General features: G+C 41.1%; 1 protein-coding gene across 1 annotated transcript in view; it reads left to right on the top strand.

The window, feature by feature from the left end:
• The first annotated feature begins 15 nt into the window (after nt 1-15).
• The window catches only part of LOC138970708 (protein XRP2-like), a 33,891-nt gene continuing 20,275 nt past the window's right edge, over nt 16-13,631 (top strand). The window contains exons 1-3 of the mRNA XM_070343195.1: nt 16-289; nt 11,328-11,445; nt 13,147-13,238. Coding sequence (XP_070199296.1) covers nt 201-289; nt 11,328-11,445; nt 13,147-13,238 — 299 coding nt within the window. The 5' untranslated portion in view covers nt 16-200. The remainder of the gene's footprint in view (nt 290-11,327; nt 11,446-13,146; nt 13,239-13,631) is intronic.

Below are 13,631 nucleotides of genomic sequence, written 5' to 3'. Positions count from 1 at the left end.
TCTGCTGTCGGTGAGGACGCCATGAGAAAAATTGTAATAACACGCGTGCCCGTGCACGCAACGCAAATGTGTTTTTTATCCAATCAAATCGTTGCATTTTACGTGCTGCGGTATTACTTCACAGGCAGTCCACAAGAAGATATCGTCGAAATTTAGGCATGTTTTAGCGGCTCCTTTGGTTTAATTGACAGTTGAAAAGGATGGGGTGTATATTTTCTTGGTTTCGGCGTTCGAACAACCAACAACCGCTTGAAAATGTGCAGGACGAGGCTCCTAAAGTGTACTCATGGTAAGTTATACTTGCAATTTCAACATTTAGATTTTCTAACCCCACGTACATTCCATTTCCATGGCCAAAGTTGGTCTGGACGGCCTGCGGTTTCAGAGCATTTCTTGAGTTCTGGAAAGAAAGAAATATTGCCGAGGTAGATTTAATGTTAGTTAGGTCAACTCATTGGGTTTAGGTTTGTGTGCGTGTGTGTTTTTAGCCTTAAACTTTAGTGGGACTTTGCCTCGCCAGATTTTGCTAGTAACTAAACTAAACTAAAATACAGCGTGGGAATATTGATCTTCTTCTTGATCTTGATATGTTACGCCAACAGGTCCCAAGCGTGGGAATATTGATTAGGCCTATTGTGTCATCACAGTGACACACTGACAAAAACCACATTTTTGCTCGTTTCCCCAGTCTTTTTTTTTTAACAACAGAGCTATAGTCATTATCAAGCAGCCAGGTTTTGAAGATAATTAATTGGTCGTTATTTTAACCAAAGTGTGAAAAAGCAGTACGCTTTAGATTCATTCACAAATAGTATACCTTACACTGTTACAGACATATTCACATGGTACCTTCGGCATATATATATATATTTGAGATCGATGGCCCCATGAACAATATACTTAAAGATGCAGTGCGCGCGTAAGTCACAGCACCGTCGCGATATAACCTTGAATGGTTGAAAACGACGTTCAACACCAAATAAAGAAAGAAAGAAAGAAAGTAAGTCACAGCATGGAGAGCAAAGATTTGTCGTTTTGTCGTAGATTGCGATAGTAATTAACAGCCAGGTGCTTTCCACAACTATCTCACAGTCACGGTGATGGTGTCTATGTCGACCAAAAGAGTGGGATTCCCTGTCGGTGGAGTTCCTGTAGAGGGATTTCCTGTATACAGGGAATCCCACAGGGTCTAGTTCCATGCAGTAGTGTTTCGCTGATATTGCTGAAAGTCATGTGATGTTTAGCGACATCGGTAGAATTTGATGGTTTTCGATCTTTAGTGATAATTCTTTTTACAACCTCCAAAGATCTGAGAACGTCAGGTCTTTAAAAAGGAGGGAGGTTTAAACCGGAAGTAAATTTACAGAGGTTATGAACTTCTTCTTCTTCTGTGTTCGTGGGCTGAAACTCCCACGTGCACTCGTGGTTTGCACGAGTGGAATTTTACGTGTATGACCGTTTTTACCCCGCCATTTAGGCAGCCATACGCCGCTTTCGGAGGAAGCATGCTGGGTATTTTCGTGTTTCTATAACCCACCGAACTCTGACATGGATTACAGGATCTTTTTCGTGCGCACTTGGTCTTGTGCTTGCGTGTACACACGGGAGGGTGTTCGGACACCGAGGAAAGTCTGCACACAAAGTTGACTCTGAGAAATAAATCTCTCACCGAACGTGGGGACGAACTCACGCTGACGGCGGCCAACTGGATACAAATCCAGCGTGCTACCGACTGAGCTACATCCCCGCCCCTGCATGGTTATGAACAGAAAATCTGAAAAATAAGGTCTTAAGAGGGGGGTTCCACTGTAAAGTCAAAAGTGGCCTTTTTTGGGAGGGGTCCCCTTATCAGAGGGGCCTCACATTGCAGGTGCCACTGTAGAGATACAAGCACATTGGAGATATATAACCACCCAAGAGATAATTATAACCACCCAAGAGATATATAACCACCCAAGAGGGTTAACTGATCATGGTCAGGATTACACAAATGAGCAGCATCCTTTTTGTTGTCATGGGCGCTTTGCATTCGGTCACATCTGTTGCGCCAGGCACAGCTCGTTTTCTCTGCGTGTGAATAGATTAGTATTAGCATGACACTTGAAGGCTGAGGGTTCTGTCTGCTCGCGTGATATGCAGATCTAAGTAGATTAATATTACCCCTACTGAGCCTCAAAAATGTGCACTGTAATGGGGATGGAGTTTAATACAAATCAATGTTCACCAAGCAGGTTTCACTCTCCTGGCCCGGGCTCTCATCCATGAGAGATGGCATTAGGACAAATGTCCTGGACAGTGCAAAAGTGATAGGACATTTGTCCTGAACAAAAATAAATCAATAGAACTTCTTTTTTTTTCGCAACAAAACGTAAATTTAATTAAACTTGACAAGTTGTCATGTTGCTTTTCTGGAGAGAAAAAAATGCGAAGGGTGGCAACTGTCAACCGGCTTGGAGCATTCAGAGTTGCGAACCTTGGAAGCTGAGACTTCTCTATAAAAAGCACATAAAGTCTCCCCAAGTTTCGTCTGCTTGGAGAGACACATCGCTTTGCAAAACATCGATAAAATATCAAATCAAACTACTGTAAATTGGAAAGTACTGACTATGTCCGGATCAAATGAAAGCATAATCGGACAATGACCACTTTGTGACAAAAACAATAGGACATATGTCCTCCTGCATGAAAAATGTATAGGACATTTAGAAAATATCCGTGTATGTCCAATGTCCGACGTGGATGTGAGCCCCTGACTCTCTTAAAAAATTAAAGCATTTTTACACTGAGGGTTTTAATTTTCCACTTGTGGTATTGTAAAGTAAATTTTAAGGGGCTTATTGTCCGTCAGGTCTTAATTGCCTATATTGGACATGAATTGGTTTATACGATTCGAGTTTTTACGCCCTCACGGCTTTTGATGTATGCATGTTTAGGTGCAGTATCAGCCATCTGCACTTATGGTAGAATGACCAAGATCTTTAACGTGCCATTGTGGTGACACGGGGGTGGGAGATGGATACCGTCTCTGGGTCTGCACATAAAGTTGACCCGTGTCCATCCCTGCCCGGATTCGAACCAGCGACCTTTCGATCACAAGTCCAGTGCTCTACCACCTGAGCTACCCGGGCCCCCTTGTGGTATTGTTTCTTTTGGCCACATTTTACACTGATGGTCTATTACTAACAGCTATGGTGTTTTCAGTGCAGCAGTAGGGTAAGATATTTTGACAAGACAAGTATAATGTTGACAAGTGGAAGAAAAGTCGCATTATAGTCCTGTACTTGTTTGACTTTGAGTCAAAATATCCGGCCTTGTTGATCACACTGTGATCAAAACTGGAACCGCGTGTTGTTTGTTGTTGTAAATATATTCCCCATCCTTACACTTCCGTTGCAATAGACCTCATCACCCAAATAGGGCTGTGTGAGAATATCCAATCGCAATCCACCACGTACGTTTGTCAGAAAACAGTGGCATAATATTGTGAAACACAGTGGTCGATCGTGCTTCCTTTGAGTCATTTGTCTCGTGACATATTTTGTGAGAACTAAAAACTACTGAAAATGTCCATCCTGACCTTAAAACCCAGTTAGAAGCCTTTCCTGTTGCAAGTGGATAAAAATAAGGAGACTTTGCAAAAAGAGAGTTAATTTATTGTTGATCTGTTAATACCACCTGTCCTGTATCACTGTCACACACCGTACGCCTGGCAATAACATGGCAATGCATGCTGTACATTGAATGCCTGGGATCATGGTGTACAATTGTACTGATGACAAACATGAGTTTCTATACAGGGAGTAATGTGACCAGATTACCTGCCTGTGTTTAAACAAAGAGAGGACACAGCAGTGACCAGATTAGTACTAAATTCTTCATCAAGTTTTCCGCGGCGACAAACTGCCTTCTTTAGGATGGTAATAGATATAGCATAACGACCAGTTTTTGTCTATTCACACCACCTCGTCCAATTAATGCCACGTCTCTTTCCTCTCCCAACCCGTCAGTGGTGACCCTGTCCCAGTCTTTATACATCCATGGCCAGGTAGAGTGTTCACTATTATTGATTTGTAGCAGGAATACGGGCCATTATTGCAAGAAAGTAGATCAGATTCCTGATGAAACCGTTTTTTCCCCCTTCTTTTGCTGTGCAAATATCGGATGCTCTGGTGGCTAATAATGGAGCCCTTAAAGTTATGTTGGGTCACTTCCTGTAATGCATCATTCTGTGTGTCCTCATGTATTGCTGACTGTGTGCACAGAGTGTGTGTGTGTCTGTGTGTGTGTGTGAGTCTGTGTCTGTGTGTGTGTCTGTGTGTGTCTGTGAGTGTGAGTCTGTGTGTGTGTGTGTCTGTGTGTCTGTGAGTCTGTGTGTCTGTGAGTCTGTGTGTCTGTGTGTCTGTGAGTCTGTGTGTCTGTGAGTCTGTGTGTCTGTGTGTGTGTGTCCATATATCACGGCGTTTTATTATTTGTTTTGTGTTTGTTCTTTTCTTTTTAGATTTATTGACAGTTCAACACAAGTGTGTCAAGGAAATTATGACTTTGCAACAACAAAATTCCTTGTTTTGTTTGTGTGGGCACAAATTCATTACATGAGATATTAATCAGGACGTAAGGCTTTATTTAAAATTCAGAAGCTTCCAGAAGCTTAATTGCTGCCCTGTGATGATGATCCAGATTTTGCCCCAGTGTAATTGTATGCTGTGGCAGAAGGGATGGGGCAGGCTGAGACAATGTTACAGTGAAACCCCCCTTTTAAGACCTCCGAAAATCTTTAAAAAATCAGGTCTTAAAAAGGAGGGAGTCTTAAAATGGGGGTATTTTTACAGAGGTTATGAACAGAAAGTCTGAGAAAACAAGGTCTTAAAAAGGAGGGAGACTTAATTTGGGGGGTCTTAAAAGGGGGGTTTCAGTCCAGTATATATATAATCTCAGTCCAGGTAGCCATTTGCTGGGCCATGAAACTTACGGGGTAGTTATATACAGTCGTTCCACTCCAGTGTAAAGAGTTTAGAGAACACTTATTCTAATTGGCAGATCTCTCCAGGCGTATACATGAGATACTGAGCATCTTTCAGCTAATATTAACAAATGTAAGGCCAAACAAAAAAAATTTGTTTACGGTATCCTGACCGACCCTATTTTTTTGTGCGACCCTGGACTTTGTTTTGGCATTTGGGGAAAAAAAAAGTCTTTGTTTTTTGGCAAAGTAACTTAAAAATATGGTTTTTCGGGAGGAAAAATAAAGCCTATGTTACCGTAAACAGACTTTTTTTTTTGTCTAACAACCTGCTGACAGCTTCCTGGGCATAGTGGGAATGAATGTTGAATTAATGTTATTATGGAAAGGTGAATTATGTCGAATACAAATTTGTCTGGGATCCTAATCAGAATGGCTGGTGTGGGCTGTGTGTGTGTGTGTGTGTGTGTGATTAAGTGATGCTGGTGTTACAATGCTTTAAATGCACTCAGTCCTTTGGTATTACAAGTCAAGTCAAGTCAAGTCAAGTATTTTATTGTTTTGGGCCCAGACAGCAAATGCCACTGTATGATTTTTTTGCAATAAAGCAAAAACCCACAAATTTCATTGATTTGAAAAATACTTTCTGTGCAAGGTTTGCTGACCTGTAAACTGCGAGCTGCCAAAAAATTAATTATATATCTCCTTCAGGGAATGCTCTTGCAGTTTTAGAATATAAAAAACAAAGATTTGTAGGTTATTGAAGCGTTTAATCAATGTAAATGTAACACAAAATGTAAGTAATTGTTATGTTTTCTTTTTTCAATAATTAAACGTTCCAATATTACCTACATCTTGATTTTTTATTCTGAATTTTAGAACGTTTATAGCAGCTAGTCTATCTAACTTTGGATTTCTTGCAGTTTTAGCTCGGCTGTTCTATCTTGAAATGAACATTGAACTATAACTTTGTATAAGGTATCTCAGACTCACAATGACAGTGAATTTCCATAATAGACTATAGCATGTTGTCATTGACAATATGTAGACACAGGGCTCGCTAGGGATCTGGTAGCTGTTATGTCTGTTTCATAGATTGAGATTCGGTAGATCTATTCATGGTTTGTTTTATATCAGTTCTGCTTGCAAGCTCACAGCTTCTATTGGGACCTCGTGCAATACCCTTGCCGAGTTCGCATAATCAAGGCATGGTGTTGTCTGAATTAAATCTTATTACCACAGTGGAACCTCCCTGGCTTTTTCAGATTTGTTGTTTATAATAATGTCTGTAAATTTACCTCCATTTTTTTTTAGATCCCCTTCACGGGGCAGGGTACTTGCTCAGTACGGTAGCGGCGGCGCTGGCTTTAAAACGATGCAGTTGTCAATCAATCAATCAATATGAGGCAATATATCGCGCGTATTCCGTGGGTAAAGTTCTAAGCGCAAGTGGTTTTTTTTGTTTTTTTTTGTTTTTTGTATGCAATTTATATCACGCACATATTCAAGGTGCAGGGATTTATTTATGCCGTGTGAGATGGAATTTTTTTTACACAATACATCACACATTCACATCGGCCAGCAGATCGCAGCCATTTTGGCGCTTATCCTACTTTTCACGGCCTATTATTCCAAGTCACACGGGTATTTTGGTGGACATTTTTATCTATGCCTATACAATTTTGCCAGGAAAGACCCTTTTGTCAATCGTGGGATCTTTAACGTGCACACCCCAATGTAGTGTATAGTTGTTGCTATCGGTGTGAGTTCGATCCCCACGTTTCGGCGAGATATTTATTTACCAGAGTCAACTTGTGTGCACACTCTCTTTGATGTCGGAACACCCCCGTGTGCACGCATGCACATGATATATAACCCAAGTTCACAGCAAAAGTCTCAGGGCTTGGAAACATGAATACACCCATGCAGGAAAAAGGGAAAAAATGGGAAGCGCCGTTCTGTTTAGCTGGCTTCCCCCAGTGAGAAAGTAGCCCCAATTTCATTGAGGGTATAACTACAACCTCACAGGACAATATAAAATCTTATCCCTTATCCCTTTAAGACTTCATTGTTTTCTCAGATGTTTGGAGGTCTTAAAAGGGGGGGTTCCTGACTGGACACACATGTACATGTAGTACTGGGTGGCCGAGTGGTAACGCACTTGCGCTCGGAAGCGAGAGGTTGCGAGTTTGACCCTGGGTCAGGGTGTTAGCAATTTTCTCCCCCCTTTCCTAACCTAGGTGGTGGGTTCAAGTGCTTAGTCTTTCGGATGAGACGAAAAACCGAGGTCCCTTCGTGTACACTACATTGGGGTGTGCACGTTAAAGATCCCACGATTGACAAAAGGGTCTTTCCTGGCAAAATTGTATAGGCATAGATAAAAAATGTCCACCAAAATACCCGTGTGACTTGGAATAATAGGCCGTGAAAAGTAGGATATGCGCCGAAATGGCTGCGATCTGCTGGTCGATGTGAATGCGTGATGTATTGTGTAAAAAATTCCATCTCACACGGCATAAATAGATCCCTGCGCCTTCAAGTCCGAGTCTGGAGATACGCGCGCGATATAAGACTTCAATGATTATAACATATAACATTACTTTAATACTGCTGGCCAGCCTACAATTGTCACCCACCCAGTTGCAGGTATTGACCTCACGGGATCGATATACTGAGTGACGCTTTATCAGAACGACTTTAACAATCCCACCTTTTAAAGAGCTCATTGTTTTCTCAGATGTTTGGATCAGATCTTAAAGGGGGGGGGGGGGACTGGCTCCACTGTACACACATGAACATGTAGTACTTTAGTACTGCTGGCCAAACAGCATGCAAGCTGTCACCCACCCAGTGGCAGGTATTGACCTCCAGGTATTGACCTCCAGGTATTGACCTCCCAGGATCCATACAGATCAAGTGCCACTTTATCATAATGACTTAATTGTGCTTCAGTAATATTTGGTTTTTGCCCTGGCAACACTTGTGTTGCAAAGAGTGCATGAGACTGGTTGCTGGCATCGATGGGCAGATGGCAATGGGACTTCACTTACCACTGGAAGCTGTTGTTTGTGTGCTTATGCTTGCGGTTTCTAGGGTTCTGACGTCTGGCTGAGTTGTATTTCTGAGACTGTACTTCCAGAGGAAAAAGACTGTTGCACATCCACTCATGCTTTTGCACAAGTGGTTTTTTTTACATGTATGACCGTTTTCACTCACCATTTAGGCAGCCATATGCCGCTTTCAGGGGAGCTGGAGTGTTCATTACTGTTAGTGTTACATACAGAACAATGGAAAGGTTTTTTTTCACGTCAAGATGATTTGTGCTAAAATTGTACTGAGTAGTGCCTGGTTTTGATTGCCAACACTGAAGTGTTACAGGATTGAAGTGTGATGTGATCATTATAAATAACAGACCTCCCTGAACTCAGCATGATCAGCAATTCGTGTGCCCAATCTCAGTGAAAATCAGTGAAGTAACCCAGTGTAATTGTTCCTCGGAGGTCTTGGACCCTTCGCGGGTAATTTACACATACTTTTTTTTATTTTTTTATTTATTTTTATTTTTTTATTCCCGCAGTGGGGCACTGTGGTTATGAAATTAAAGGCCCCTCCTGTTTTTGGAACCGCAGGAGCTTTCTAGTTTGCTGTTAGGTAGATGTTTGGTTCCTCTTTCCTGTCATGCTCTCTTTTTCTTCATGAATTCTTTTCTTTTTTCTGCCTTCTTGCTCATTCACCTGTATTTTTTCCAAAAATCTCTTCTCTTGCCGCTTGTCTCGCGATTCATGTATAGTTTAATCTGTTAGTGTTCTGATGTAAGTCCAGCAGTAGATAGGTTAAGCCTATTTTAACATACTGGAAACTGGTAATCTTCCAGTAGGTATTAATTTAGTTTTACTAAAGCCTGCTGGGACACAAGTAATGGGTTAGTGCATTTGTAAACAGGAATCGCTTGACAAGTGGCCCCCTTCATCCCCCCCCTTCCTCGTCCTGATATGGCTCTGCGTAGTCGGCTGGACGTTAAGCAACAAATAAACAAACAAATAAACTTTTTTTTATCTGAACCATTGTTGTGACCCCAGCTTATCACTGCGGACTTCATGGCTGCACTGACCTGAGGATATGATGGCCATGAATATTGAACGCAGATGAAGAAGAAGAAGACCCCCAGCTAGGTCGAATGTCCAATAGCTGCACTGGTGACATATGGAGTGTCTTCATGCAGATACAACAAAAATTCTCACCCAGGACATGTTGATGTAGGTCCAACAGAACTATTGTCCTCTGTGTCTGGAAACAACACTTAAAATCTCAATTTAGTTTTGTGTCTTGATTATAAATGTGGCAACAAGAGAGAATAACTATGTTTTCTAGATCTGTATGCATGATTGCAATTCCTTGAATTATCAAAATGGATTAGGTCTTATCATGAATTAATTAGTGATACAGTAATTATCGTTCTCCAGGACTCGGGACATTTAATGTTATATTTTGTAGTTTGATTTTAGACTTGTAAACCGGACTACCACAGAGAAAAACAAAAAGAAAATATAGTCCCCAGACTCATACTTGATGAAAAGAATGATACATTATATTTATTTGCACAGTCAATACGGGTATGGATGAAATTGTTTGAAACTTAAAAAGCATATTGTATAACTAGAGCTCCGACCTGATATGGCCCTTCGTGGTCGGCTGGGCGTTAAGCAAACAAACAAACCAAAATAACTAGAGCTCCCCCAAAATCGGCGTATGCTGCCTGAATGGCGGGGTAAAAACGGTCATACACGTAAAAATCCACTCGTGCTAAAAACATGAGTGAACATGTGAGTCGAAGCCCATGAATAAAGAAGAAGAAGAAGTATAACTAGAGTTAATATTGTAATACCTGAAAATAATAGAGCATGAATGTAATCACTTTAATGTGCCAACAGTGCATTAGGTGTCCCTGGGGATAAGAGCAATTTATTTAGCAGTTTGGTTTTGACCTTCAATGCTTCGTAACCAGCAGCGACATTGAATTATTGATGAACATGACCCAGGGATGAGTCTCGCAAGGTTGCGCCTCTTGTCAGCTGCAATTAATTAATGTGCGTCTGCTCTGAGCAGGTATCCCATCTCGTTTCATTCCTAAGATTGCGCTGGGGGGCACACTGCAGGAGGTTGTGTTACTGAATTATATTGTGTTGCATCCTCCGAAGACGTAGTATGGCTGCCTATACAGCTGCAGGGTGATTGAAAGTTGTTGTAGGCGTAACTAATCCCATTTGGATGACAGTGAGTTTCAGGTCACCAGCTTCTCTGTACCAAGTAGGTACACTTAACAACAACGACAACATAATGTACGTGTTGCTTTAAATTTGGTCATGGAAAGCTGACCATGAATCAGACAGCATTGCTGAATCTGTTGTTCATCTTGCTTTGCTAATTTCCACGCGTACGTCTGACTATTATTTTCTGAATAACATTGGAACTAAAAACTGGTGTGTGTGCTTGACAGCGTATACTGTCCTCGGTTGTCGACGACTCTGAAAATACTGTTGGTAGGGTACCCTATTAGCAAACAGTGCAGTGAATATCTTTCCTGGGCCACACGGTTTTCTACGACTCTGAAAATACTGTTGGTAGGACTACTACCCTATTAGCAAACAGTGCAGTGAATATCTTTCTTGGGCCACACGGTTTTCTACGACTCTGAAAATACTGTTGGTAGGACTACTACCCTATTAGCAAACAGTGCAGTGAATATCTTTCTTGGGCCACACGGTTTTCTACGACTCTGAAAATACTGTTGGTAGGAGGCCTATTAGCAAACAGTGCAGTGAATATCTTTCTTGGGCCACACAGTGTCTTGTGACTGATTGAATCTCTTCTACATAATTATTTGATGAGTTCTAAAGCTATGGGCCGTCAGCTATGGCATTTGGCTGTCTTAACACTTTCTTCTCTAAGTCGTCCCATTCCAGGTAATTTAGCCAAGAATTTAAAGGGTGTGTTATGATGCTCTCTCTCTCTCTCTCTCTCTCTCTCTCTCTCTCTCTCTCTCTCTCTCTCTCTCTCTCTCTCTCTCTCTCTCTCTCTCTCTCTCTCTCTCTCTCTCTCTCTCTCTCTCTCTCTCTCTCTCTCTCTCTCTCACTCATACTTTTGCTATTTCACACACTCGCAGTCACATGACACACCATTTCCCCTCAAATAAAAAAAAAAGAGAGAGAGTGTAAATGTGAGTTTCTTCAACGGGCTTCTCATTACTTTATACTTTCATGTGTTCAGGTCACTGTTTTCTATATTAATGATGAGCATTACCTTCACTATGTTTTCAGGTCACTGTTTTCTATATTAATGATGAGCATTACCTTCACTATGTTTTCAGGGATGTACGAGATCGTTCCAAGTCGCAGGACTTTATTATTCAGGACTTGAAGGGGGAAACGGTTGGCCGCATGCCTGGCTCTGTAAATGGTCAACAACTAGTCATACAAAACTGCCAGGTGAGTCCAAAGTACAGGAGAACCCCTCTGTTAAGACATCTCAAAATCTGCAAAAAAACAGGTCTTAAATATCTAAGATCTATAGTCTTAAGAATTAGTCTTAAAATGAAGAAAAATGTACAGACTTTATGAACAGCATGGGTGGGATTCTTCCGGTATTTTCCGGAAATCCGGATTTGTAATGTCTGTGGTTTGAAAAAAAGATTTTAGTCAAGCAGTTATGTAAGAAATGTTAAGTCCTTTGTACTGGAAACTTGCATTCTCCCAGTAAGGTAATATATTGTACTACGTTGCAAAGCCCCTGGAGCAAATTTTTGATTAGTGCTTTTGTGAACAAGAAACAATTGACAAGTGGCTCTATCCCATCTCCCCCCTTTCCCCGTCGCGATATAACCTTCGTGGTTGAAAACGACGTTAAACACCAAATAAAGAAAGAAAGAAAGAAATGTCTGTGGTAACGTTTTTTTGGTTGTTAATTAAACAAATCCTTCAGCGTCTGGGGGCCCCCAGACCCCCCCTTAAAATTCTTCAGGATTCGTGACATTTTTCAGTCCCATTTAAAAAAATGAAACAGATCAATCACAGTGTCAAAAAAGGGTCTCAAAAAGGGCCAGGTATTAATACATTAGGAGACTAATTCTCACTGCAGGGGCCCGTTCCAATGTGTACTAGCTAGCGTTACACCTGCCTGCATGTACATTGCCTTTATTAGACAGATTGACAGGTATATAAGATCCCCAGTGTATGTAAACAATAATATGGGTGTATATCCTGCAGAGGCTATTTGCAGTCGCGGGGTCATAAAAGAAATCGTTGTGTATATTAGCTGATGTAATCAGTCAAAGTGTTCTTTAAAAGAACTGTTTTCATTTTTCATTCAAGGACTGTTCATAATGGCTTGATAAATAGAAAATACTTCATGGCTTGCTGTGTCGTACCAGATTTACACGAGTTGTTTTTTTAAATATTCAACTGCGAGCGAAAGCGAGCTGTTCACTATTTGAAAAAGCATTGAGTGTAAATCTGGTACGAAACAGCAAGCCATGTAGTATTCTGTTTATCCTACATATTGTACTTTCGTGTATTTTACTCAAAACGTCCCGCAGTTGAGGCAGCCAAATTGAAGACGCTTGTTTTGGAACCTCGATCTCTTCTAAAGCCTCGTGCAATCTATTACGTCAAAGGAAAGAAACGTCACTCTGAAAGTGTGGCGTGATGTTTAGTTCTAAAAATGCATCGAGGGGTCGAGTTAGCAAGCGCAATTTTTTTTTCTCTAATGACGTTTGTCTCGGTGACTTTGGCATCGCAAAGCAGTGGAAAAACAGGCCCCTGTCAGATTTGCTTCACATGATCGACCTCATTTACATGATATACACACTTGTGATTTGAACGATTATTATCTCATGAGTGTCTCTCTGATATGTAGGATAAATATTTTTTTATTTTTTTTATTTTTGGGCAACTTAAAGGCACAGTAAGCCTCCCATAAACCATCACAGATACTGTCAGGCTTTAACACACAGTACAAACACCCTTCCATTTGAACGCTCACCGAACGGGAACATCCTAGGTGCCCTACGTAAAGAGCGAGCAATTTTCAAAGAATTAATTTTGCGGATTGTCCCTTGAACGGTTGAAAACTACGTTAAACACCAAATAAAGAAAAAGTTCTGAAATGTTCTTTTGGGTTGTCTTTTTCAGGACTGCAATATCTATATATTTGACTACTCTGCAACAATTACCATTGATGACTGTACCAACTGCAATTTCTTCATTGGCCCGGTAAAACAGAGGTGAGTGCTGGTATATAAGTTTTACTGTACCAACTGCAATTTCTTCATTGGCCCGGTGAAACAGAGGTGAGTGCTCAGATATAGTTTACTGTACCAACTGCAATTTCTTCATTGGCCCAGTGAAACAGAGGTGAGTGCAGCTGGTATATAAGTTTTACTGAACCAACTGCAATTTCTTCATTGGCCCAGTGAAACAGAGGTGAGTGCTCAGATATAGTTTACTGTACCAACTGCAATTTCTTCATTGGCCCAGTGAAACAGAGGTGTGAGTGCTGGTATATAAGTTTTACTGTACCAACTGCAATTTCTTCATTGGCCCAGTGAAACAGAGGTGAGTGCAGCTGGTATATAAGTTTTACTGAACCAACTGCAATTTCTTCATTGGCCCGGTGA

The sequence above is a fragment of the Littorina saxatilis genome, linkage group LG7 (genome assembly GCF_037325665.1).
Source record: "Littorina saxatilis isolate snail1 linkage group LG7, US_GU_Lsax_2.0, whole genome shotgun sequence".
NCBI classification, from domain to species: Eukaryota; Metazoa; Mollusca; class Gastropoda; order Littorinimorpha; family Littorinidae; genus Littorina; species Littorina saxatilis.
This window is presented reverse-complemented; position numbering and strand designations above follow the sequence as displayed.